A 25,525-nucleotide genomic window follows, 5' to 3' on the forward strand; every position below is an offset into this window, starting at 1 on the left:
TCAGCGAACACGACTGGGCGAGCCTGTGGTGTCTGTCATTCAGCATGGCAGCCTTTAACTCGTTTCAGCAATCACGAGAAAATGTAGAGTAACATGGAAAGGACACATGCTCCCACGTGCACTGCATGTAGAAGTGTACTATATTGCAGCACGTCTGTAAATACCCAACTTCAAATTTCGATTTAAAGCTTTCGTGACTGCAGGGATTCATCTCTTGGTTCTTTCGGTAAAGTCACGTAGAATGGAAATAATAAAATAAATAAAATAAAACATGATAAAATAATTCTCACGACGTTTCGGCCACAACGCAAGCAGCCGTCCTCAGGTGAAGAAAAGGTCTGTCGAGAAGACAGGGTCATTCAGACAGACATGTTCTTCACCTGAGGACGGCTGCTCAGGTGAAGAACAGGTCTGTCGAGAAGACAGAGTCATTCAGACAGACCTGTTCTTCACCTGAGGACGGCTGATTGCGCTGTGGCCGAAACGTCGTGAGAATTATTTTATTATGTTTATTTTTATTATGTTACCCTACTTCAATTGCAATGATAGTATTTCTCTAAGACATGCTTTATATAAGTCCAAGCAACCAATACTTATACAACGTGACCATCCTCTCCTTGTAGGTGGAAGTAATGCAAGTGTTTGTGGTGGTGGTGGTACTAGTGTGATACACAGTGGTTAGAGTATTGTCCTGTGATCCTTACAACGCTGGTTAAATTTCCGGTCCTGGATAACACCAGCAGCAAGTGATATGCAAATCTGGCATTGTGCACCCTTTCGGTCATGGATCGGCAACCAAAGTAAAAAAGAGCCATTCTTTGGAATTCGGTTTAAAAAAAAGTGATATTTAAAAAGCCGCAGTGCACGTGAATACGAGACGGTGGCCATTGAATAAGTAACGTCACGAGGCAGCAGCAGTCCCTGAAGAGCCGCATGCAACTCCGGAGCCACAGGGTCACCGACCCTTGCTCGAGGTTGACTGAGCATTATGCGAATGTCTGGCGGGGCATGTAAAACAAACATCAGCAATGGGGAAACAAAGACTGTTGGGCGTAGTGTTGGAGACACTGCACCACCTTGGGGTGCTGTGCTAATCCATACAGGATCTTGCAAACAGCACTTGCTCCATTCCTCTGGCTACACATGTGTTCTCTGCGGTGTGGAGAAGTCACCTGGCCTGTGTGGAATCTAAAAAACCCAACGATGCGGAAACTATTTTAGCTCACACCCTTGCAGCTTGCTATGGTAAACATTTCCACTTGTAGTTATTTTAATATAAAGGTGACAATTTGCAAATATTTGTTGGGCGGATATTTCTTCACGTTGAACGTAATTGCAAAGCACAATATTGACTCACTTGTTATTGAGAACAACTCAACCGTAAGCTCTGCTCGCCCTGTGCCCTTTAGAAACTTCACAAAGGTAAGTCACTTGTAAGCTGCTGATTTATAGGGCCAACGGATACCCATTGACATGTTTATGGTTTCTGAGTCATTCACGTTTATATTTGCACATACATGCACTTTTTTTCGGTGCGAGTCTTGCAACTTAGCTTTTGTTTATATACATAAAACTGCAAGCCTGCAATTTACATTCAAGTTTTCTTACACTTACCCTCATGTCACTCCACCAAAATAACTGCATTTCCATGGTCGACTTGTTTTCCACCTTAGTATGGCTATAATCTTCTCATGTGAATGCATTCTCACCTTTATCTGCGTTTGTTTCTATTGGAATTCCCGCATTTACATGATCAGATCTTTAAATTATCACTTTGTGGTAAATCAAGAATGGTCGTCTAATTAATGAACTCAACCGCACCAGAGCAATATAAAATTCACATGGCTGGATCAGAGGTGCCCCACCCCACGCTTGTTTAAAGAAGAAACCCAGACCTATCTCTTATTCAGTCCCTTAAAATGTCTAAAGCTTTATGTGACCCTATGAGATATAAGCAATGATATGAAACACGCTCGCACAATTCACACACATTTACGAGAATGCGTACACGTGTACAACTGCATCGCGAACTACTGTGCGATAACAAACACAACAGGGATATTAAAAGCGAGTGAAACGTCGATGCATCGTAACTACTCGTAGCAACAAACTAACTGAGATGAATGTTGACTTAAAGCTTTCGTGACTGCAGAAATTCCTATTCTTTGGGTCTTTCGGCAAAGTCACGCCGATAGGTTCAAAGAAAATAAAAAATATATTTATTGATAATTTTGTAAAAATGTATTTATATTTATAAATATTTCTTTATTTTGTGTTATTTTCTTTGAACATATCTATATATTTTTTTGTTGAACCTATCTACGTGACCTTGCCGAAAGACGCAAAGAATAACCGAGACGAGCTTGCACTGTTTGCAGGAGCTCGGTGGATTGTTGCATCGCGTGACAGTGATGGGCGGCGGCTGCTGAAAGGAGGGGCTTCATCCAACAGTGGAGAGATGATGGCCGATGATAATGATGATGAATCATAGCGAAGCAATCTTAGGGGAAGCATGCTTAGAGAGGTAAACAAATGCATGTGTCTGTGTCATGCCTCATGAGACGTGACGATATAAAAGTTGCCATGGGTTGGGAGGCGGTCGTCAATTTAACAACGTTGTTAAAGAGTAAACACTTTGCCAACATATATAAAACGAACCAAGCAAAGTATGGTCATGGTTGCTAAAATAAAACAAAGGCTTTTGTCCGTGCGCATGTTCTCCTGGGAGGGTATTGGCAGCTAAGTAAGTTCACATTGTGAAATAACTCGAAACGATTATTCTGAAGACATTGGGCATTGACGTGCAGTGGTAAGACGAGGTTTCAGGTTTATGCAAAATAGTACCATTGTGCATTATATACCTAAAAGGGACTCAGTGTTGTCAATGTGAATTTGGTGTCGTGTCGAAGCGACTGTATGTGTAGTCCACTAAATGAATTATGTGTTTGATACTCTTGTTAAGAGGTTCACGGACGTTTTAGCTTCAGCTCAAGAGTTTTATTGGAATTGGACTCACCAACTATTAAGCTTGCTATATTCACGTAACTCTATTGCATTATCCTCTGATACAATATATTAAAAGCATTAGCTGTCAGGTAAGGCTTGCATTTGAAATCCCTACTTTGTAGGGTCAGATAATTCCCCGGAAGAGTTCATCAGGATACAATTGTGTTGAGCCACGGTGCAAACGCCTACTCATGCACATTTACCAGTTTTTCACGATTATACTGCCCATTGCATTCCAGATACGTGTGTGGTTCAAAGTAATCTGATTGTGAAGCAATGCCTACGAAAAGCCAAAATTGCTGATGCTTCATTTAAAATATATATATATATGTGTTCATAGGCGTAGCCCTCCATGGCTCATGGCATCTCAAATGTTATCTTAAAAAATGTGAGGTTGTATTTTCCATTAAACAATACCGAATGGCATTCTTAAGCTGACTCACGCAAGGGCATACCGAACAAAGGGTCGTTCACTTGTGGTGCAAAACAGACTCGCTAGTTTTGCATATGTATTTAACTCTAATGAATAAAGACATAGCTGCAATTGTTGGATTGTGAAATTATACAAATGAGCGAAGACAATAACAGCACACCATTCTATTGCAACACAATGCATTACAACGAGAGTACATTTCCAACAGATCCGGTTCTCATCTTGAATTAGGAGCTTGGTGTCCATTCAATGCCATTTAGCAGAGTTTGTTTAAATTAAATACACAGCAAAACGTATTTTTTTGGTCCAGAAATAAATGCGCGGTGGGTTAACACACTGCACTTAGAACCAGCCGATCTTAGTTTGATACCTGGCCACTGATCACGTCATTGGGGAATGATATCTGAACTGGTCCTGAACTCCACCCTATCAACCTGCATGAACGAGTGTGCTACAGCATGCTTTACAACAACAGCCGCCAGTCGCCACGAAGTGGCGGTGACATCACCACGGCGCTTGTGCCAGGCTATGTGCACTTTAAGGACACGTGAAGTGTCGAACGCCCGCTGGCAGGAGGTCACGAGAGAGACCCAGGTACCATGGGGTTGATTGACTGAGACGACTGGCTGTTGCACAACCTGTGCCCCCTACTGTGCCAACTTGCTGTGCTTTAGGCGCCCGGCGCTCGTTGTTGTGAGCGTCGCTCCTCTCTCCTCCGTTGTTGCTGGAGGGCGACTGCCTCCAACTGCACAGGAACGTCATTCACGAACCTTCTGCACACAAGCCCCATGATGGACATGGCACGAGGAAGTATTTATCAAGCAATTATTTCACAATGGAAAAGGAGATGGGTGGGCCAGGGGGGTTGGAGTAAGTGGGGTTATCACCGGGTGATGAACCTGCACGTCTCAGTTACTTTCCTGGTCGAGGCCAGCGTGTGGAAGTATGGCCAAACAACCTCAACAGTTGACACGATGCGGGGGGAGGGGGGGGGCATTAATCCAGCAATGAATTAAAATAGAAATGTCAATTATCACCACAAAATTACATTATTACTATTACCCAAACGGTATAGGCAGCCGTTGCCTGTCTCGCGATCCAGATGTTGCTGTTATCCAGGCGTGCTGTCTTTTCAGCGTGCAAAGATGTATTTGATGACGTGCTTTGGTCTCTCTCTCCCAGTGCCCCCTCTGCCAGTGCCCCCTCTGCAAGTGCTCCCTCTGCAAGTGCTCTCTCTCAATTTTAGTTTTACATTCGCACCAGACACCAGTGTTGGGCCACCCAGTGAAGTCCAGCCTTCCACCTCTGCTTCATGTTGACGATCAATGACTAGGCTTAAACTAAACAGTGGATATGCTAAAGTGATATTATCCTGTTAATTGTGATTAAATTATAAATATTTAGTTACAGCAATTGTTATTACGTGTTTACACATTAGTTAGCGGCAGGTGTTATTTTTTTCCAAATTGAATTTTTATTTAATAATCATGTATGGTTGGATGGTTCATAAATACGGTCTTTAACAAAGATAAATTACTTAAAACTTAAAAATGTGCAAAGAAACGTGGCGAAATGCACGCTTGGAATTACATTGCGAGAAAAAAAGTGGAACACGTGGATTAGAAGATCCGTAGGATAAGAAGAGTGGGCATGGGCAGGATATGCTATGAGAAGGAATGATGGCAAATGTACGTATGTTCAACTTCTTTTGCACCGTATGTAGCCAACCGTGTTAATTGGAGGTGTGGGGGAAGGACATCAAACTAAAAAAGCAGTTTAAAAAATTAGTTTTCAATTTAGATTTAAAAGTGCATAGCTCCAATGGATTCCGAATAGTGTAAAGAAGAGCGTTCCAGACTGCTGCAGAACTGCATCTGAAAGTGCGCGATGCAGTGACCGTTTTTCTTCGATGGCCAGCCAAAAGCCGCTGCGAGGACGACCGGAGTTTGCGTGATGATTTTATGCTCCTTGACGAGATCAGCAAGGTATTGTGGTTCGTTTGCGGCAAGCACTTTGTGTGTAATGAGTGCGACCTTCAATGGTCAAGAATTATAACAGTGGCAAGCCAAGGAAAATAATGCACTCACCAAAGGGATGGAGCGATGAAATCAGCTAATGTGCAGGTACTTGTTGGATTATTACATCCCTGGATCATGAGAGATGGTGGCATATTACAGAGGCCTTCATACAGCAGTGGCTTTACCATGATGCATTATTGATGATGAAGAATTTGCATTATTTAATTACTTGCAGTATGCCAGACATCCCCTGTGACGAGTGCTTTCCCAAGAACTTTTTGCGGGACAAGATCCACGATGTTTCAAGTTGTTTTTTTGTTGCACGACGGGGTGCGTGTGTTAGATTTTAATTTTTGGAGTAAAAATGCCATCATGGGCATTGCATACTATATCTCAGTTACTATATCAACACAACATATTCGTGTTCCATAATACAAATGCCATACCTACAAGAAAAACACGTTACCTTCTTATTCTTAGGTTTTTGTTCGGTAAAGTCACGTAGGTAAAACATTAAAATTAAAAAAAGTAAAACAAAATAAAAAAAATAAAATCACGACGTTTCGGAGGCAACACAAGCTTCCGTCTTCAGGTGGAACCGTCACAGCCACGACAGCTGTATCAAGTAAATGAGAGATTGCAAGAGCTACCACTCCGTATATATAATGGTTGTAGAACTCATTCTGACAATAAACATCATTCCCGAAGTTACAGGTCATACGTGGCGTTAATTGCAGAGCCTATGGGTAGAATATTACACGGATGGTTATGGGTAAAAAAATGAACCCAGGAGCGTTGAGGTAGACGAAAGGAAAGTGTTGGAAGTAGCCAACAGATGAGTGGGGGTTGAGAGGGGTCTCATACAATTGACGAGGTGGGGAACGCATTAATATATTTGTTTTAACATCCCTTGCATGTACTGCATTCCCATTGACAGGAGACGCCAACCAACGGGGAAGCTAATCAATGAGAAACTTTCTATGATGGCACTTTGCCTGCAATTACGTTTTGATTTTCCTGACAGTTCGCTTTTGTGTTGCACCTATCATTAACTCTCAACAGCCTTCATAAATGCAGACTTGGACGTAGTTATTCTCGTGAATTAGTTTCAAGATGAATTAATGTTCATGGTGCTTGATATGAAGTATATTCAGTGACTCACGGTGCACACATCTTTAGTGAAATACTCTCTGCTTCTGTTACCTCTATCTCAAAGAGATTAGAATTGTATAAAATGTAAATGCGTTGTTGTTGTTGTAATCATAAAGGCTGATATGACAGCATGGCCTATTAAATATCATCATCATAATCATCATCATCATCCACTTTCAAATCACGGCTAAATGAAAAGTTTAATATAGGTTACTTATTAAACATTTATCTTTAACTTTAAAAGTGTGTGAGCTACCGTATGTGTAATACTTTAAACTGAGTAGCATATAAACTGCATGCTTGATAGTACGCTTTCCAACGAGTCACTCATGCACATTATTTATATTTTTTTTCTTCAAGGTTATGTTAAACATGTGAATGTTACGCTAAACCCATTAGAATGTATTTAAACAAATAGAGTAACAGGGTTTGGTGCAGTTCTATCATGAAAGAAATATACAAAAAATATCCATGGTTGACAACAAACACGTTATGACGTGCTCTTTATTTAATGGTAAAGTTCTCCGTAGCAAAACATTACGTGATTTAAATCGGCTAAAACTTGTGCAAGGCACATTATTTTTACGTAGAATTGTTGAATGAATACACAAAAAAACTCAAAAATGCTAGCAAGTCCATTCATTGTGACTGTATACAGGGGGATGTAAAAAAAAAGTTCAGTAAACATAAACCCTTGTAGCCTAGATGGGAAAAAAAATCTATGTTAATAGAGACATAATGCCATAGAAATTCATCGACGCATATCTGCAGCCCTGTCAATCTGTTAGCTTGTGTTGAGATGTTAAAAGTTCCCAATTTCAGCTTTTCCTTTGATTTAAAAAAAGTAATTTTCGATTTCCCTATGAGTTTATGTATATATCCCTTTAAGTGCAATTTTATAATCTACGGCTAAAGATCAGTATGCAGAGCTAGTATGTTCAAATGGTGAAAACCCCCCACCAATTATGCTATGTGTTAACGTCAATTGCACAACAAGTTCGTAATCTGATCTAACTTTTGAAAAACAATGTGCCGTCTGTCTATATAAAGGGGATTCCTTCTCTGCTCACAACACCCTCTTGCAGTGACCGGCCGTCACCAGAGTGCTGTGGCAAAGGGTGTGATCTCAGAGGCTTGAGTAAGTCCCTCGGTGGTGCGGAGAAGATGAAGCAAATCTACTTGCTGGTTTGTTGTCTTTCATTCATCCAAGCTGCCAGCACAAATGAAGGTGGGCAGAAAATGTCTCAAATCTGAGAATTCGTATTTTTGCAATATTTACATGGTAAACATCTTTCTCATAATTGTGATTAAGTTACTTGTTTTAATGGTAACAACGGTTAACAGTTTGAGTTGTGGGATTTCACAGCCGAACAATACAGACATTAGCAATTGCTATATTCATGTATATAACACCGTTCACTTGCATTTGTGGGGAAATTAAAGAGCCGAATCGGTGTTGAGCAATTGTTGAATTGTGATTATAGCGATTGATAGAAAGTTTAAAAATGCAACTTCTGCTAGAATGCAAATGAAAAAAAAGCAATTACTGTAAGTGTAATACCTCTACAATTTAGAATTTCTGCAGGTAGAATAATATCGGTCAGTATTTTTTTAATCAAAGTTTATCTTTTCAAACAATGGCGTTTTGTATATATATATAAAGCGATTGTTATACTTATTGAGAATGTGAGAATTTTTGTTAATATGAACATCTTGGCATACATACGTACATACATACATTTATAATTAAAACAATGGAAAAAATAAAAAAAAACTAACACAGTTTTGGGTTTCCATCAGTTTTATTTTTCAGTATTTACCGGTACTTTTTCTATTTTTATTGTTATTCTGGATATTGTTAAATAATTCCTGGTAATACAATTTGCATAATGTTAAATGTAAAGTATACCTTAAACAAATAATTATATTAAGTATGCGGGCTTATGCATCAATATGACTAACATCACACAATTATCACATTTCATTGATACATTTAAATGAGTAATATCACATATTCCAGCAATGACTCTTGAAAATACATTTTGCATATACTACTTTTTCCAATAATGTCCAAGATGCTTACCTACAAAGGTTATATTTGTCTGAGGATTTACCTTGACACAATGCAATGCCAAAAGTAGGTTATGGATGCCTTGGCTCAACAGTTTCACTTATCCATCTCCAAGCAGGGCTCAGCATTGTGACTCTTCACTCATCTGAGACGTACCTAACAACATAGTGTTGCAGGCAAAACTGAAATACATTCGATTTTTTTAAGGCAGTCAAGTGCTTTCTTTTTTTTAAATAGACCATGCTCGTCCTATAAAGGGGCTTTTAGAATATATTAAATAATGAATTTGCAAGAAACATGAGGAAGATTCCTTGACAGGATTAGGGCTCACTCACACTGCATAACTGACGGTTAATCGGGCGTTCAGTCTAAGCAGGTAGAACAAGTTCTCTCCAGCTCAATCTGCCCATTGAAATATATCTATCTGCAGGTTATTTTTTAAAAAATCGTATTTCAGCTTTGGTTCAAATATGTAAATGGCGAGAAAAGCCATCACAACATGAAAACAACAAATGTCAACTTTGTGTACACGCAGTGCATACTTTAATTCATGGTTGAAACCTTTAGCTTTGCCGTCGCAATAAATTGTGCAACGATTTGTGCGACTGACCGTATTAACTCGAGGTCCCGACTGACCGCAAGATTTGCAATCTGCTCCTGAGGTTCCATAAAACCTCAATAAAACTGCGTTTTAACGGGGGGACGAAACAAACAAAAGTTAACATGGTTTAGACCGCACCCAGGCATCAGATACCCACATTACCAGCACGGTGGGCTTTTGAGGGCATTTTTGTGAATGGAAGAAACATTCTAGATTTGAAGCTTTCGTGACTTCAAGGATTCATATTCTTGGGTTTTTTCGGTAAAGTCACGTAGGTTAAAATTTTTAATAAATAAAAGTTTTTTTGTAAAATTACTTTACTTTGATTAATTTTAATTTTTTACCTACGTGACTTTACCGAAAAAAACCTAAGAATATGGAAGAAACATGTTGAGGTGAGGAGCACAAGTCACCTGTTGTTGAGCCACCCTGACCCAATAATCTCCCTTGCAAAATATAAAAATAAGACAATGTTCACATTAGTTAGCAGAACACCGTTCAGTTAAGCAAATATGCTACCACACATTGCACTATATGGTACCTTATTTATTTCCTTATTTTACTTACATTTAAGCTTCATTTTGTTTTCACCTACGTGACTTTACTGAGAAAAAAAACCAAAGAGTATGGATCCTTGCAGTCAGGAAAACTTCAAATCTAGAATTATCATTTCATCCTTAGTCTCAACCAGTGACCATCATCTCTCCAAGAGACTTGCCCTACCCATCCTGCTTGCTCTCCTTAAAATTAAAACATATTGATTATTCCCTGATCCACGTGTTTCCACTTTGAATGTGAATGGAAATTGCAGCTAGAAACAATTAATAGCAGAAATGAAAACTTTTATTTATGTGACAAGAAGCTAATGGGTCTGTAATTATTCAAGTTAGTTGCATCACCATTGTTTATCCTCATGGTTACATTTGATTTTGCAGAACATGCCACAAAAATTAAGAAAACATTACTTGCTACTGTTCATTTGCATTTATAACATACCCATTTAATGTTGTCGACAAAGTATTGATTATGTTATTAACCATGGACATCAATGCTATTTTGTTTTTTCTAGATGATATATCATCCGAAGAGCTTATTCCTCAACAACGTAAGTGAGCAAATGATGTATTTGTGTATGTAACACTTGGTAATGCTAATTTATGAAATCATCAAAAGTTTTTAACTTAAAGTGTGTTATAAATTAGTTCTGCGAAGGAATGCCTGTTTCACGTGAAATTCTGGTGTGCGGAAAAATTACTTTTACACACAAAGTTTTTAGTAAACATGGTCATATCTTAATAATAGGGTTTTTCCCCTTTTTTCTGGCAACAAAACTGAAACCTTTTTACAAGGATTCATGTCTGCATTAACCATAATACTTGCAGTCAAAATGCAAAAAAACCACTATGATAATATATGCACGGTCAGTTTCAAGGACAATGCATATTTTATCATAGTGTGTTTTTTGTTTGCATTTTGACTGCAAGTATTGTGGTTAATGCAGACGTGAATCCTCGTAAAAATGTTTCAGTTTTGTTGCCAGAAAAAAGGGGAAAACCCCTATTATTATATTTTGGTACTGGGAAAGGAGGTCTAATGATGGTCATATCTATTGTATGTTTAACGACTACATTTGAGCTAACTCAGCATAAATGCAGCACGTGTTATACTCATGTATCTTTATTAGCTATTTCCATCACCAGAAAATAATGTGCATATTGGTATTTTACTATTTTCTGTGTCACAGTTCAAGCACACGCTGCTAAAAAAATAATTGTCTGGCTAGTTATTTTTGTATTATTTTTTGAGCAACCACAGCTTTCAATGATTAAAATGTACAAAGCAATTTATTCAGAAAGCCAATTAGAAAGATACAATGTACTTAATTATCCAGTAAGTGGTAATGTCATGCTGTTTAGAGTTCACTCACTTGAAAAGCAATCACTAAAGGGGCACTGCTTGAAGTCACGTAAACTTAATAATCTATTTAAATGACTCATGTGAAGTGCTGATTTTGGTTCATTATCAAATCTGAACACAATTGTTATCCCTATTTACTTTTTTCAGCTTTTGTGGCACAAGGGAAACGATCTATACTGGGATATCAGAAAGCACGTTCTCAATCCGACTTTATTGACCCCGATAAATTGGAATCCGATTTAAAGCGGTTGAGCCTCTATGTCATGTCGCGAACAACAACAACCCCTGTTAGAGTTGTGCCACCAAAGCCACACCTTGTGGTCCAGAGCTCGGAGAAAAACAAGAAAGAACCCCACGAATCCAAGGAAGAGTCTGATGAGCAGTCCGGCAAAGGTAGAAAAGATAAAAAGCCCAAGAACAAAGGCCCTGGCAAAGAGGACTCGTCTGAAGAGGTCAAGCAATCCCACGAATCCAAGGAAGAGTCTGATGAGCCATCCGGCAAAGGTAGAAAAGATAAAAAGCCCAAGAACAAAGGCCCTGGCAAAGAGGACTCGTCTGAAGAGGTCAAGCAATCCCACGAATCCAAGGAAGAGTCTGATGAGCCATCCGGCAAAGGTAGAAAAGATAAAAAGCCCAAGAACAAAGGCCCTGGCAAAGGGCACTCATCTGAAGAGTCCAAGCAATCCCACGAATCCAAGGAAGAATCTGGTGAGTCGGCAAGCAAAGGCAGCAAGAAGAAAATGAAGGACTCCAATGAATCTACCGGTACAGGCTCCAAGAACGATCCAGCGAAAGAAGACAGCAGCTCTGATAAAGATGATAATGATGTTGATGCGGTTGAAGGATCGGGACATTACACTCCAGCTCCAGACGGCTTTGGTGAATTTGATGGTTCTGGCAGTGGTCACTATGATGGATTGAGCACAGTTCGTCCGACAACAGAAGGAAGCGGTGAAGACGGGGGTTCTGGTGATTTTTTCACAACACATTCTCCTTCAAGAACTACAACAGCAACTCCCGTGGTGACACCACCGATAATAATCCGTGAGTTATGCTCACCCACAATTAACATGTTGTTCTTATTTCTGCTGCAGCATTAAAATTATGGACATTTTAGCCGTTGTTGCTTGGCAACAAGAGTGATTTTTTTAAATCGTAAAATTATGGAATTGAGATTAAAATATTTACTATCATAGAGGAGCGGTGCTACAGTGATTCGTGTACTGTGTTACGACCCCAGAAACTTGAGTTTGATTTCTGACCATGGCTAACAACAGTGGCGAGTGATATCTAAACTGGTGATGCTCCCTCCCTTCACCACATTCACCAACTTGCACTGACCATTGTGGTGAAGTATGGTTAAAACAACACCCATGACTGACACGTCGTGGGGGAGATCTTCATGCAGCAGTGGATTGCCAAAGGCTGTTCGAAAGAATATTTAGAATGTTTACTCTTAGTAACCACCTTAATTGCTGCATATCATCTCCGTCATTGTGATGTTCGTACTATGCAATTCTGTTAACTTGCTTGTATTTAGGCATTTAAACCTATAAACGAACATATACACATTTCCAAAACAATTACATTTTCTGAAAAGCTTATATTTCTGTGCTTCTGTCTTGTTTGAAGATGAGGTCGCTTATCATTGTAGTGCACAATCATCTGATGATGTTGTTGTTGTTTGTCTGCAGCTCCGATACAGACCCCTGTCTGCAGTACCTGGGGACAAAATCACTTCAAAACATTTGATGGGAAGTTTTTTGACCTCGGCATTAGCTGCAACTACCTCTTCGCTTCGAACTGCAAGGACAACACGCCAAATTTCAACGTTATAATTCGGCGATCCGTGAACAACCCTCAAATAATTAGCAGCATCAACATATCGATCATTGATATCAACATTGATTTGTCTGCAGAGGGGGCGGCTGTAAACAAAGAGAGGTAATCAGTGCAGTTGTGGGATGCTGTTGGCATGAATTACGCTATATAACACGAAAGTAGTATAATTAGTTATAACCATTAAAGATGTTACATGCAATTCAGGAGTTTAAGTTCGATTGGTAATAGCTCACAGTGCCCACATAATATCCATTAAGAGTCACCCCATGATCACCATCAGTGATCATGATCTGTCCACTGGTAGATGAAGGCCCCCCTACACTGTCCCCATCTCTCACGGTCGTGTATTGGCATGATTCAACCTTCTAACTGCACATTAGCTAATCTCATCATTCTATTTCGGTGGCAGTCACCCTCTTAGGCGTATTCTCTCCTTTGGGTGCCATTCCATCAGCAATCTCGTCCATCAAAGAAGATGCATTGCAGTGATGCATCCAGCACGAGCCCTCCCCCCTCCCTTTCCTTCACTGTCAAGTCTCTAATTGTACTTCATCTCTGATTTATGTTCCTTTTTCTATCAGTGTCCCCTTTTTTGCCAGTGTCCTGTTTCTAATCCATGTCATTTCCCTTTTGCTTTTTATTATAAAATATAATTTTACAAACTCTGTTCTCCCTCACCTCTTTGTTTCTTTATTTTGATCTCCGCCCTGCCTCAATAACTACCCTAGGTATTCATACTCTGCTGTGTTTTCCAGGGGAGCCACTCCAACAATACTTTTGTTCAGCAGACATGTTGTACCTTACTTTCGTTTTGCGCATATTTATCCCGAGTCCAGCTTTTCATCTTGGTTTTGTAAAGTTTTTCCTGCAGTTAATTTACATCGATCTAAACAAATCCAAGACAGTTCATACTTTCTCCATATATTTTAATGCCTTTATTTCTTCAATAAGATTTTCCAAAATTATATCTTATACTATTGCTATGAATAGTTCATTTTGTGCTCTCACTGGCAATGTTGAAGGTAGCAAGCATGACAACAGTAATACAGTCACCCGGGACTCCTTGTTATGCAAGCCCATTGTAACTGACATTTTATGTACAGATACATTAGTTGCGTTTGAACTGCTCATGTTTTGAATGTATTACATTATTTTTCTCCATATTCTATTTCAGACAAGAACTTCCTTTTAACCAGTATGGAATTCAAATAATAGCGCTGGGTGATGACGTTAAAATAGCAGCTACCAATATTGGCTTCAAACTTTTTTGGAACAAGAAAGATTCTCTACTGGTACGAGCACATCATGCCTTTTGCACATTCATACTGTATCCACATATATGATTTCATGTTCACGCATCGGTGTGTGTCTTTGTTCGGACAGTTACAGATTTTACAATAAAAATATAATTTCCCAGTTGTCTGTATAGGAATTGGCAAGTCATACCGTAAATATAATGTTTTTGTAATAAATCACTTTAAATAAATGCACGTTTAGAGAAGGCAAAACACAACTGCGATAAAATATCTACTCTACATGGATGCAATGCTAAAATAAGTAATTTATAAAAAAAAATAAACACTCATATTTTAAAATATTTTATTTGTGTTTGTTTTACACGTAGTAAAAACAAGTTATGAGGACGACGTAAAAATTCCATTTCACACAAACAGTAAAAAGTGGCATGTTGTTGCTGGTTTATTAGTTGACACATTCCCCCGCCCTGTGCCTTTGCTGCAAATGCAATAAATAGGTGGAGGAGAGCAACATTTAAATTTAACGTTTGGCATTTTATGTTTTAGCTACAAGTCACGGAGTCCTACAGAAACAAAACATGCGGGCTGTGCGGAGACTACAACGGCGATGCAGAATATCACGAATTTAAAGGTGAGAATCATTTTAATCTGTCCCTTCAACCACCAGCGAATTGATGATGGTTGATGATGATGATCGTTTTTACAAACGTGATTTCCTCCCCTGAAAAGTCCATGTTTACAGACACAAATTTTATGAAGCATTGTGGTGGTTTTCATGCTCTTTTTTTTGTTCAGGTGGAATTCTCTCCGTGGCTGAATATGCACTGAATAATAAATACTATGATCCAATGGTGCAGTGCGACCAAGTAGAACAGCCGCCAACTCCTGATGACTGCAGCATGCACGTACGTCTGGCGTCAATCGCTTAGCTAACATTTTACTGTTTAAAGTGTGGGGGTACCTGGAAAATCCAGGCTCTTCAAACCCCAACCTCCCAAATCCCTCCCCCCGCGCATTCCTGCTGACCAGCTTCAAATAAAATGAAGCCAGAAGAAGAAGAATATTATGATTACAGCTTTGTAGTAATTGTGAAATAATAATGCACAGCCCTCTGTCAAGCCAGTGCTGCATAAATGTTTATTCATGCCATGTCATTAATACGGGTTGAATTTCGATTTAAAGCTTTCGTGACTGCAGGGATTCATCTTCTTGGTTCTTTCGGTAAAGGCAAGTAGAAGGGAAATAATAAAATAAAATAAATTAAACATAATAAAATAATTCTCACGACGTTTCGGAGGCAACACAAGCTTCCGTCTTCAGGTGGAACCGTCACAGCACGATATCTGTATCAAGTAAGTACTTGATCAAGCAAGTACTTGATACAGCTATCGTGCTGTGACAGTTCCTCCTGAAGACGAAAGCTTGTGTTGCCTCCGAAACGTCGTGGGAATTATTTATTATGTTAATTAAAATAAAACATAATAAAATCATTCTCACGACGTTTCGGAGGCAACACAAGCTTCCGTCTTCAGGTGTGTGACGGTTCCACCTGAAGACGGAAGCTTGTGTTGCCTCCGAAACGTCGTGAGAATTATTTTATTATGTTTTATTTTTATTATTTTATTATTTCCCTTCTACGTGACTTTACCGAAAGAACCAAGAAGATAATACGGGTTGCTTAACCAATCTTCCACCATGCAGGTTAGCACAGGTTATAACTTTCCACTTGTGTTATCCATGGCCAGGAATTAAACTCCAGTCCTCGGCTTCATAGTGCAGTGTGCTAACAACCGTGCCACTATTCCCTCCTTGTATACATATCTGTAATTATTGTATAAATATTACGTTATTATTATAATTTTAAAAATACAGAAGGGCAATTATGCCCTTCGTCGAGTGAAGATCTGTTAACAGATGTGTACAACGTTTATTATCCAATTTCCAAGTTAATGGAGAAGAGTGGTTAATGTGGAAGATTGTTCGTATCATGGGGCTTCAAAGTGACCATGTAATGAACATGTATCTGCAGGAAATGTACGATATTATACACATTTTTGTACATCTTTTTACTTTTATTTTTAAAAAGCAACTGTAAGTTTTCATTCCTTGGCAAATATATTTGGCTTCAATAATATTACATATTACGTGCTTTTGTCATTGCCAAAATATCGTCAAGTTGCTAAGCCGGAGGCGACCTTAAGAGCAGCGATCAGTGGCATACCATATTTCACGTGATATTATCTCTGAATTTCAAACCAAAGCAGTGTGCACCAAGGGGAAATTTCACTTGGGGAATGTTGTACAATTGGCCAGAGGCCTTGGAGGACAGGTGTCAACTTGCAACAGCTGTGGAATCTTGCGCGGGGATCTTTGCAGGAAGTGATGGCTGGGTGTGTGGTGGCATCAACGGTGACATCTCGACTGGACCTGTTACTCGACTGTGCACCTTTATTTTTTGTTGTTAGGAATCTCTGTGCGAGTTAGTCCTGAACACGCCAGAGTTCGCTGACTGCCATGCACGGCTTGACGTTCGCCCGTACATCGGGGCATGCATCGTCGATCAGTGCAGCTGCACATCTGATTGCCCAGACTTTGGCACAGTGGAGGAGTACTCCAGAGAGTGCAGGAGCATCGGCGGGACACCTGGGAACTGGAGAAACACAAGTGAGTTACGTTTCTGTGCAGCGCAACTTTGCGCTGTGAAAACAAGCTGGCATAAGTGAGTATTTCTGTAGGATACATTTGGACGTCTCTATAACCTTAGCAACATCTATGTTTTCCAGGAAATGTGGTTTTCATTCGGCCAAACATGCCAAAAGCAGAACCCTTTAGAGTTTAGAGCCAAGAAACTCAGTGTGGTTTATATATAATTGTATATATATTTAAACCACACTAATACATTACTACATCGTCATATATATAGTTACGTGCAATTAATGCACACATTAAGAATATTAATTTGTGATCATTTCCCCTAAAGTTTAAAGAAGCCCACAGGTTATTAAAGAATTGTTCTCTTGACCCAACTGTGTCTTACTGAACGAACAACTAACCTAAAAAATTTATTGCATTGCTTGGGATGGAGTTTATCCATTTGAGTCATCACAGTTATTTATCCAACTAAAATAGACATGTACATCGCAATGTACATACGCACCATATTTCACATCATAAATGGCCTGTAAGTAATGCAAATGTAAAATCACTGGGATCTTTGTTGCTTGTCTGACTTGTGGTGCAGCACCTGAGTGTCTTCCTGGGAAGATCTACCAGGAGTGTGGCATTCCATGTCCCAACAGCTGCTCTCAGCCAAGCCTAAGCAACATGTGCTTCGACGAATGTGTGCCAGGCTGCTTCTGTCCAAGAGGTATGCTTCCCTGCACGTTCATTCATTTATGTATTGTTTCCCATTCAGTTAATATGCGGTGAATAGCACGGACGTTTCAGATATTTTCTGCTATAAAAAGTATGCATGCAACGTAAGACAGTTTGTGAGTTATTGTGTAATTGGTTAGTTATTCACACATGATCGCAATGTTAAAATATCAATCTTCTTATTAAATGAGCTCCCTATGATGGTGAAAACTGAAATTAATGCCAACTACTTGAAATGTATCTGAATTTTTTACGCAATAAAATAACTAACATCTTATGAAATGGCAACAATGCCCCAACAGATCCACAGCATTGATATTAACTTTAAACTTTATTACATAACAGCATAGTTCACAAAGCAAAGAGTAATTATTTTACATTTTCCAATTACAGGATATTACGATTTCCAAAAAAAGACTTCCCACTTAAAAAAACAAGCACGTAAGCTAGTTCTAAAGAATTCTCAAGAGGTATATAATACATTTCGAAGACAAAATTAAATGACAATCTTGATATGACCTCTCCAGGACTCGAGGTGACTGCCTATTATTATGACACAATGACAAATTGTTTACCTTCGTTTTCTATGCAAGGAACAATATGGGATGACTTGACTGGCAAGGGCTGCATACCACTGGAAGAATGTTCCTGTGTGTTTAACAAACACACCTATAATGCTGGTGAAATACTGCACCAGGATTGCCAGGACTGGTGAGTGAGATCATTTTGTCTTTTCCCAAAATGCATCGGTGTCAAGTCTCGAGATGCAATAACCATTTCTAACTCTCGCAGAGCAAGCATCACCGCCCATGTGTTAGGGAACAGCATGCAGAACCAGATTTTCTAGAATGGCTTCTGAGATCCCTTCCAGTGACATTTATTTCATCGAAACAAGATGTGGCTGCAGTTGTCTTTGTGCCCTGCTGCAGAGATAACTTTATTTCATGACAGTGAATCCTTTCATAACACCAAATAATACATATAATTTGAAATTAGGAAGGCTGGAACGTTATAAAAATGTAGTCTAAAATCTAAATCAATGTATTGGTTTGTTTTGTATAGTTCTGTTTGACTAGGCTGATGCGATTGAAGCACGTTATTAAATATCCCAGTTTAATCAGTGGTGACGGCACAGACTTGAATGTAGGATCTCAGCAGTTCTGTCTCAATGCTATGACCCCTGAGCCATCCAACCACCTATTATATCTATTTTCCATCAACCCTAAATGTATATTTGAGAATGTGAAGATTTTACAGTACGGCAATTGGTTCACAAAACACATGTACGTGAAGATTTGTTTTAAAAAAACCTGCACTATTTAATACATCTAATCTTTCCAACATGTTAAATTAATAAATTGTTAACGCCTTACTTCTACATTAATGTATTGTCTGTGTTTTTCTTTCCTTAAAGCGTCTGCCGCGGAGGAGTTTGGAACTGCGAGGAGCAGCCTTGTCCACGAACGTGTGCATTGGAAGGAGGCTCACACATCAAAACGTTTGATCAAAATCATTTCACATTCCACGGAGACTGCTACTACTTCATGGCAATGGTGAGTAGGACTTGTCAACAACCTTCGGCATTCTACTTTGTATGTTTTCACAGTTGTGCTGTGTAGCTGTCCGATGTAATTTGCTGTTATGCTGCGTATTGTTCAGTGTGATGTTCTGAATTTTTTCTCCACATGCTTGGAGATTATCTAGGACCTGATTCAGTTCCAAATTGTAAGGATATTTTTTCAGGGAAATTTGAGTGTAATGTGAGAAGCGTCTTGCCAAACAACACACCCGCCTGAAAACAAATCAGAGAGGCTGTGACAACAGTTCCCAAAATAAACACGTTCTCTTCGGGAACATGTGTCACAATGTGTTGGTACCTGACAATGATGATATATCACTTAGCAAAGTTAAACACTCTTGATGATGACCATGCCTTCCAAAAATTAAAACATCAGAAAGTAAAAACATAAATTAACTGTTTCCTTTTTGAAAACCGTCGAAGGGGTTCAATCAGAAACTATAAACGACCCTGATCATAGGTTTACAAGCACAACGTAACGTCTTTTTACCTCTTTGTATTCATGCTGTCGACAACGCTCTGTCATTTGTTTCCAGGACTGTAGAACACATCTCTTCAATCTGATGGTCAAACTCAAACCCTGTGAAACCAAGAACACCTGTTTGAAGTCACTGGCCCTGATTCTGGGGAGAAATGACCTGGTGAGAGAATCTCTAGTCACTATTATAAGTGCACATTTTTCTTATTTTAGCTATAGAGCAGTTCATGTAAAATGTTTTTTTAAACGTACTCGTGGTTTATTTTGTTATATACAAATGTACAAATGAGTCGACGTAATGCTCATGCAATTTGTTATTATTTCTTTATTTTAGAAAATAATGATCTCCGATTCCGGAGAGGTTTCTGTAAATGATGTTGAAGTCAATCTGCCGTATGATTCCAGTAAGTAATGCCATGGCTAATAAAACACACACACTACGATATATATATACAATTATTATGTATGCATAATGCTATTATAGGGAAGGTAGTGGCATAGTAGTTGGTACACTGTTATGAACTCCCCCCTCTGAGTAGCACGGTTGGCTACGTACTGTGCGAAAGAAATTAATACTGTACAACCCGACAACCTGAGTTTGTTTTCCTTCCACGGCTAGCATCGGTGGAAAGTGACATCTAAACAGTCCTAGGACTCCTTCACAAACCTACACCACGACCAGTGGGGTGAAGTATGGTCAAACAACCTTTCCATAGCCAACATGTCCTGGAGAGGGCCTTATCCAACATTGGATTGACAAAGGTCCATCGATTGTTATAGTTATTAATTTCACTCCATCATACTGACAGTAAGGGATACTTAGCCAGTAGATTCACTCATTTATTCCTGGCAAGAAAGCATAAACTAGTGAAGTAAATAGTTTAATAAATGTACAAATGTGTGCCAGTCAGAATTCAATATGTTCATCAAGTGAAGCACAGTACATCCATGTAGCAACGTCAAAACTAGTTTGAAATTGAATACTGCACATTAAACTCTGCTTATTAAACTCTGCATATTAAAATGATGCACGAACAACTATTGCCTGATGTCATTTGCTTTGTTTATTCACAAATATGTTCCTCTGCATCACAGTATTTTAACAAACGTTTATGCATAATTTTCTTTCCATTTTAAATGTGTAAATGTTACCTGATATTAAGAACTTGCAATATAATTTATTAGTGATAATGTGCAAATGTTTATATATATATGTTTTGGTACAACAGGTGCATGTACATGTTATATCTGTTTAAGAATAACATAAAATGTTAAAATGTGGGATTGCAGGCAACAGTGACCTACTTTTCTATTCAAACAACATGTTTTATACGGTGTACATTGTGACAGTTCTGAATATTTTCATACCAATTTTGTTGCTAACAAATAACTTACTCTGTATATATAATTATCGTTTTTCTTTGTGCCAGACGCCATCACAATATTTTATCAATCGTCATTCTACATCCATCTGCACACGAGTATCGGGGTGAATTTGCTCGTTCAGCTTTCTCCAGTGATGCAGGTGTATCTCACACTGGATCCTTCATTCCAGACGGCCACCTGTGGTACGCACGAAGAATGCTTCAGCAACACTGAGAACACTTTGTCGTGCGCAAAAAACCCCTCCCGGATGACTTCGAACGCTATGTGGAACATCTTGTACTGGGCTTTAACCTGCAGAAACAGCTGCGAACACTTAGTTTTTCAAAGTAGCCTTTTAAATGCTTTTTAACTAAGCTTGAAAGCGTTCACGCATTAGCTCTGTCCACCCCGTCTGTAACACGGGGTAACAATAACTTTTTTTAAATTATGATCCAATATAAATGTAATTTCAGCATAACTTTGTTCTGACACCTTATAGACAACTGGCCAAATTGATAAAAGGATTGTCTTACATTTTACAGTCACAAACTAGTACAAGTACTCTATGCAAATATGCAAATGATTTTTACACTGATTGCTTAGCCAATGGCTTACTTATTGATAATAATAATACAAATTCCGAGGACAAACGTATGCTGGAAGGCATTACAGAACCCATATATATGCGTGATTGTTGCCCCTTGTTCATTTTAACTTTGGCTGCTAGCTACGATAAAGAGACCAGGACTGAGCATTGTATTGCAAATATTCACACGATGATGTGCATGGCAAACATATCCGTGTAACAGTTGTGGCGTTTCAGGTCTCTGTGGAGATTACAATGGCATACAATGCGACGACTTCAAGACGAGCAATGGGTTGATTGAAGGCACAGCCATTTCTTTTGCAAACTCATGGAAAGCCCAGAACACTTGCCCATCCCCGACTGAGAGCACAGAGGAACCCTGCATGCTCAGCCTAAACCACAGTGAGTAAACCACACCTAGAAAAGTCAATCCTACGTTGTTGATGTTTTGGACAGCTGACTTTGCGCGTATTCACACGTTGCTAATGACCCGTGTCCTGCTGGACTCAGTGCATTCTTTAAAAAAACGTTGTTGTTTACTTTAAAAAGTGAAAAATTCAGTCCAGTCTATTTGTTTGAGTTATTTTTTTCTCAACTCGTTTATTTTAACTTGACGTACAAGCCAGCCGTGAACCAAGGGTATTTGTGCAACACCTTGATTTACTGGATTCTGCAGAATTACGATTACTCATGCACACAGTGAACAATTGTTGGTCAGTACAGATAATAGTGGTTGTGAAACCAGTGTCCTAATGTGCCACACCAGTATCCAAAGCCATACGATATGGTATTTACAAAAAAGGCTGGGTACAGCTGGTTCAACCAGTGATAGTAATTTGATAAATGGATGATATTTGGTTGCTTTAACTGACCAATACTTTCATTTAAAAAAAAACGGTGTTGCCTCATGTAGAACATTTGTTTCACATTGTGCACTTTCCTTTAAGTGAAAATAGGCTTCACATTAGGCCAACTTCCACCACTTCATGCAATTTGTAAAATGTACGTATGAATTAAGTATAAGTTACACAAATCCATTGCACAAAGGAAGAAGAGTAGGGGTTATTAAAATCGGCTGATTACAGTATTGTCATTACTCATTTGAATGTGTTTTATTTCTCCTTTCATCAGAGCAATATGCTGAAGACATGTGCTCAAATATGAAGACACCTGATGGGCCCTTCTCTGCATGCCATGGGACGGTCAGCCCTGAAGCCTTCTACAAGGTCAGACACACATCTGAATTCAGGGGGGCTGATGTAAGTTAACGAGGCATTAGAGTTTGTCCAGTCTCATTAAACGAAAAGCACACAAGTTGTATGCATTGGAAAATGTTACCCAAACAAGGATAATAACTGGCGGTGCGTCATCCGGTTCAGTTTGGAAATCAGATCTACTCACTTTTTCCAAAATATCAGAAGCCAACAAATTATATAATCGGACCAAATTAGCATGGTTCAGAATGTAAGCCAAACAAAATCGAGTCACGTCCTTATTGCCAGATCAGATAGTTACTTTTTTTTTTTATTGAAATCAGATTCTGTAGAATTCTGAGTGGCTGTAGGAGTTATGAGGTTTTGTAACATCAGACTCAATAGCAATTGGAGCAATCATGATTCGATTGATGAATAATAGTTTTTCTTTAACCATATTTTACCGAGTAGATTCTGGAATAATTGCAATAGTCATCGTTTTATTCACGATTAAAATATTATCAATATAAGACAGTGGTGCACGCCTGTGATCCAGTGCTTTTGGCAGCAAGTGTTAATGGACCACGTGCATTGTGAATTTCTGAAACCCACTGGACTGTGAAGTGGTGAAAAGTAATTGCAGTTGGTAGCTTTAGTGTCCCTATGTTTGTGGACCATTGAGTGTTACCTCCCTCCATGTATCGGCTTTCTGCAGGTACTCCAATTTCTTCCCACATGCCAAACCCTCCTTAAAAGAATTTGGCTAAACCTCACAATGCAGCACCCACCTGAAATAAACATATCTTTTTTCTCTGCATACATTACTTCATTACTTTTATAACAGCAAATGTATCTCATGCGAGTCTATGGTTGTTTATTGTTACTTAAGTTCATAAGTATTACATAATGGTGATTTTGCAATTATTAAAATCCGATTTAATTTTATACAGATTAGATCCATGGAAATGTTCGCGTCTATGTAATATGCATCGTAGCATAATACTATTAAGCTAATTAAACAACATAACTGCTGATGCAAACAAAAAGCATAAGCTTATTTACACAGCTTTCAACAATGTTTAATTCTTGCAAAATCTTTATGCTTAGTTATTCAGTCTGGTTTTGTTCCAATATGACCAAGCTCTTTACATGTTTCACATGTTTAAGCATCTCCCTATAGACACGACTCACACATGTGTAAACCAAAAATATGTTGACTACAATTAGTTATACTTAATGGGTCTTTCGGTAAAGTACCGTAGATAGATAATTAAAAAAACAAGTACAATTATTTACACAATAGTGAATTTTAGGAACTCACAATGGAAATTTTAAAAACGTTCAAGAGCAAAGGACATCAATCATGGCAGAACATAAAGCGTGAAAAAAAAATCTAATTACCATTTTGATTTCAATACTCTTATTCATATCCATCGCAAATGCACAGGCAGTGCTACTGCTAAGACACTCGCCAACCTAAATAATGAGATATTTGTAGCGTAAAAATGGTCGACAATGTTTACAAAGTGCGATGGAAAAGGAGGATGATTTCTTGTGTTGCAATCGAAACGTCGTGAGAATTCTATTGTTTTATTATTTATTATTTTTTTATTTCCCTTCTACGTGACTTTACCGAAAGAAACAAGAATATGAATATTAAAATATATACTTTAAATAATATTTAGAGCATTTGTTAAATGACAGTGGAGCAAGTATACATTTACAATTTTGCCGAATGAATGTTAACAACTATTATTGTAAGTAAAACATTTAATTTTTCTATAACATACGAAGAAATGTTATCTTTACGTGCAGTTGTATTACTAACTCAGAACACTGAACTGGGTTCTCAAATGTAGTGACTTAATGGTCTCAGCCTAATGACGATAGACTGCACACACACACACAAAACCCCATTCATATTAAACTAGGATTTCCACTTTATTAGAAAACATTCAAATTTAGAAACATTTTTTAAATACTCTTTGGTTCTTTCGGTAAAGTCACGTAGGTAGAAAAATAATAGATCACGACGTTTCGATCGCAACACAAGCAATCGTCATCAGGTGGGACAACTACAGCAATAAAAAAAACTGCTGAAGTAGGCGAGATATCTGCCGTGGCACGAGGTTATATAGGTATCGGCGGTCGGGGGGAGAGAGAGGGCGGGGCAGAAAGTAGGACCCCGCAGCAGCACCTGAGTCACTGGGTGAGAGATCTGCCGAGAGACGCTGCAGTAGCACTTCATGTTGGATGTCATACACTAAATGTGTCTATGACAAGGCGTATTGGAAAGTACATTTCCCAAGCACGTCACTTCAATGCAGCTTAGAAGCAATTCTATAATATCACCTTCCACAGCTGGTCGTCAAACACAGCACGATGCACTTCTCTGTTCCGAAAGGACACTTAATCTCATGACACGATGCCAATAGCACAATGCCATTGATTAAGTAAAAAATATTACATACCGATTTTTTTAAATTTATCTTGACAATTTAGTCACTAATGGAACATTTGTCATTCCTCGGAGGGAAAGGCTATTTCTAACATTTACAACTGTATTAAATATTCTCGTAAATTTTATTACAAATCTTCTGCGAATATGTTCCCGTAAAATCCTGCTCCCTGCAGCACTGGAACTGAAAGTGCT

At 38.7% G+C, this 25,525-nt stretch overlaps 1 protein-coding gene across 1 annotated transcript in view; it reads left to right on the forward strand.

Moving 5' to 3' along the window:
- Positions 1–7,694: 7,694 nt before the first annotated feature.
- LOC133350273 (mucin-2-like) overlaps positions 7,695–25,525 on the forward strand; it is a 53,382-nt gene continuing 35,551 nt past the window's right edge. The window contains exons 1-16 of the mRNA XM_061564447.1: positions 7,695–7,837; positions 10,351–10,386; positions 11,346–12,242; positions 12,893–13,142; positions 14,215–14,332; positions 14,843–14,927; positions 15,092–15,201; positions 16,762–16,960; positions 17,538–17,663; positions 18,265–18,382; positions 19,086–19,224; positions 19,787–19,891; positions 20,063–20,132; positions 21,159–21,296; positions 21,917–22,081; positions 22,811–22,905. Of these exons, the coding sequence (XP_061420431.1) occupies positions 7,774–7,837; positions 10,351–10,386; positions 11,346–12,242; positions 12,893–13,142; positions 14,215–14,332; positions 14,843–14,927; positions 15,092–15,201; positions 16,762–16,960; positions 17,538–17,663; positions 18,265–18,382; positions 19,086–19,224; positions 19,787–19,891; positions 20,063–20,132; positions 21,159–21,296; positions 21,917–22,081; positions 22,811–22,905 (2,715 nt within the window). The 5' untranslated portion in view covers positions 7,695–7,773. The remainder of the gene's footprint in view (positions 7,838–10,350; positions 10,387–11,345; positions 12,243–12,892; positions 13,143–14,214; positions 14,333–14,842; positions 14,928–15,091; positions 15,202–16,761; positions 16,961–17,537; positions 17,664–18,264; positions 18,383–19,085; positions 19,225–19,786; positions 19,892–20,062; positions 20,133–21,158; positions 21,297–21,916; positions 22,082–22,810; positions 22,906–25,525) is intronic.

Source organism: Lethenteron reissneri, chromosome 33 (genome assembly GCF_015708825.2).
Source record: "Lethenteron reissneri isolate LAM-NWPU_2019-01 chromosome 33, ASM1570882v1, whole genome shotgun sequence".
NCBI classification, from domain to species: Eukaryota; Metazoa; Chordata; class Hyperoartia; order Petromyzontiformes; family Petromyzontidae; genus Lethenteron; species Lethenteron reissneri.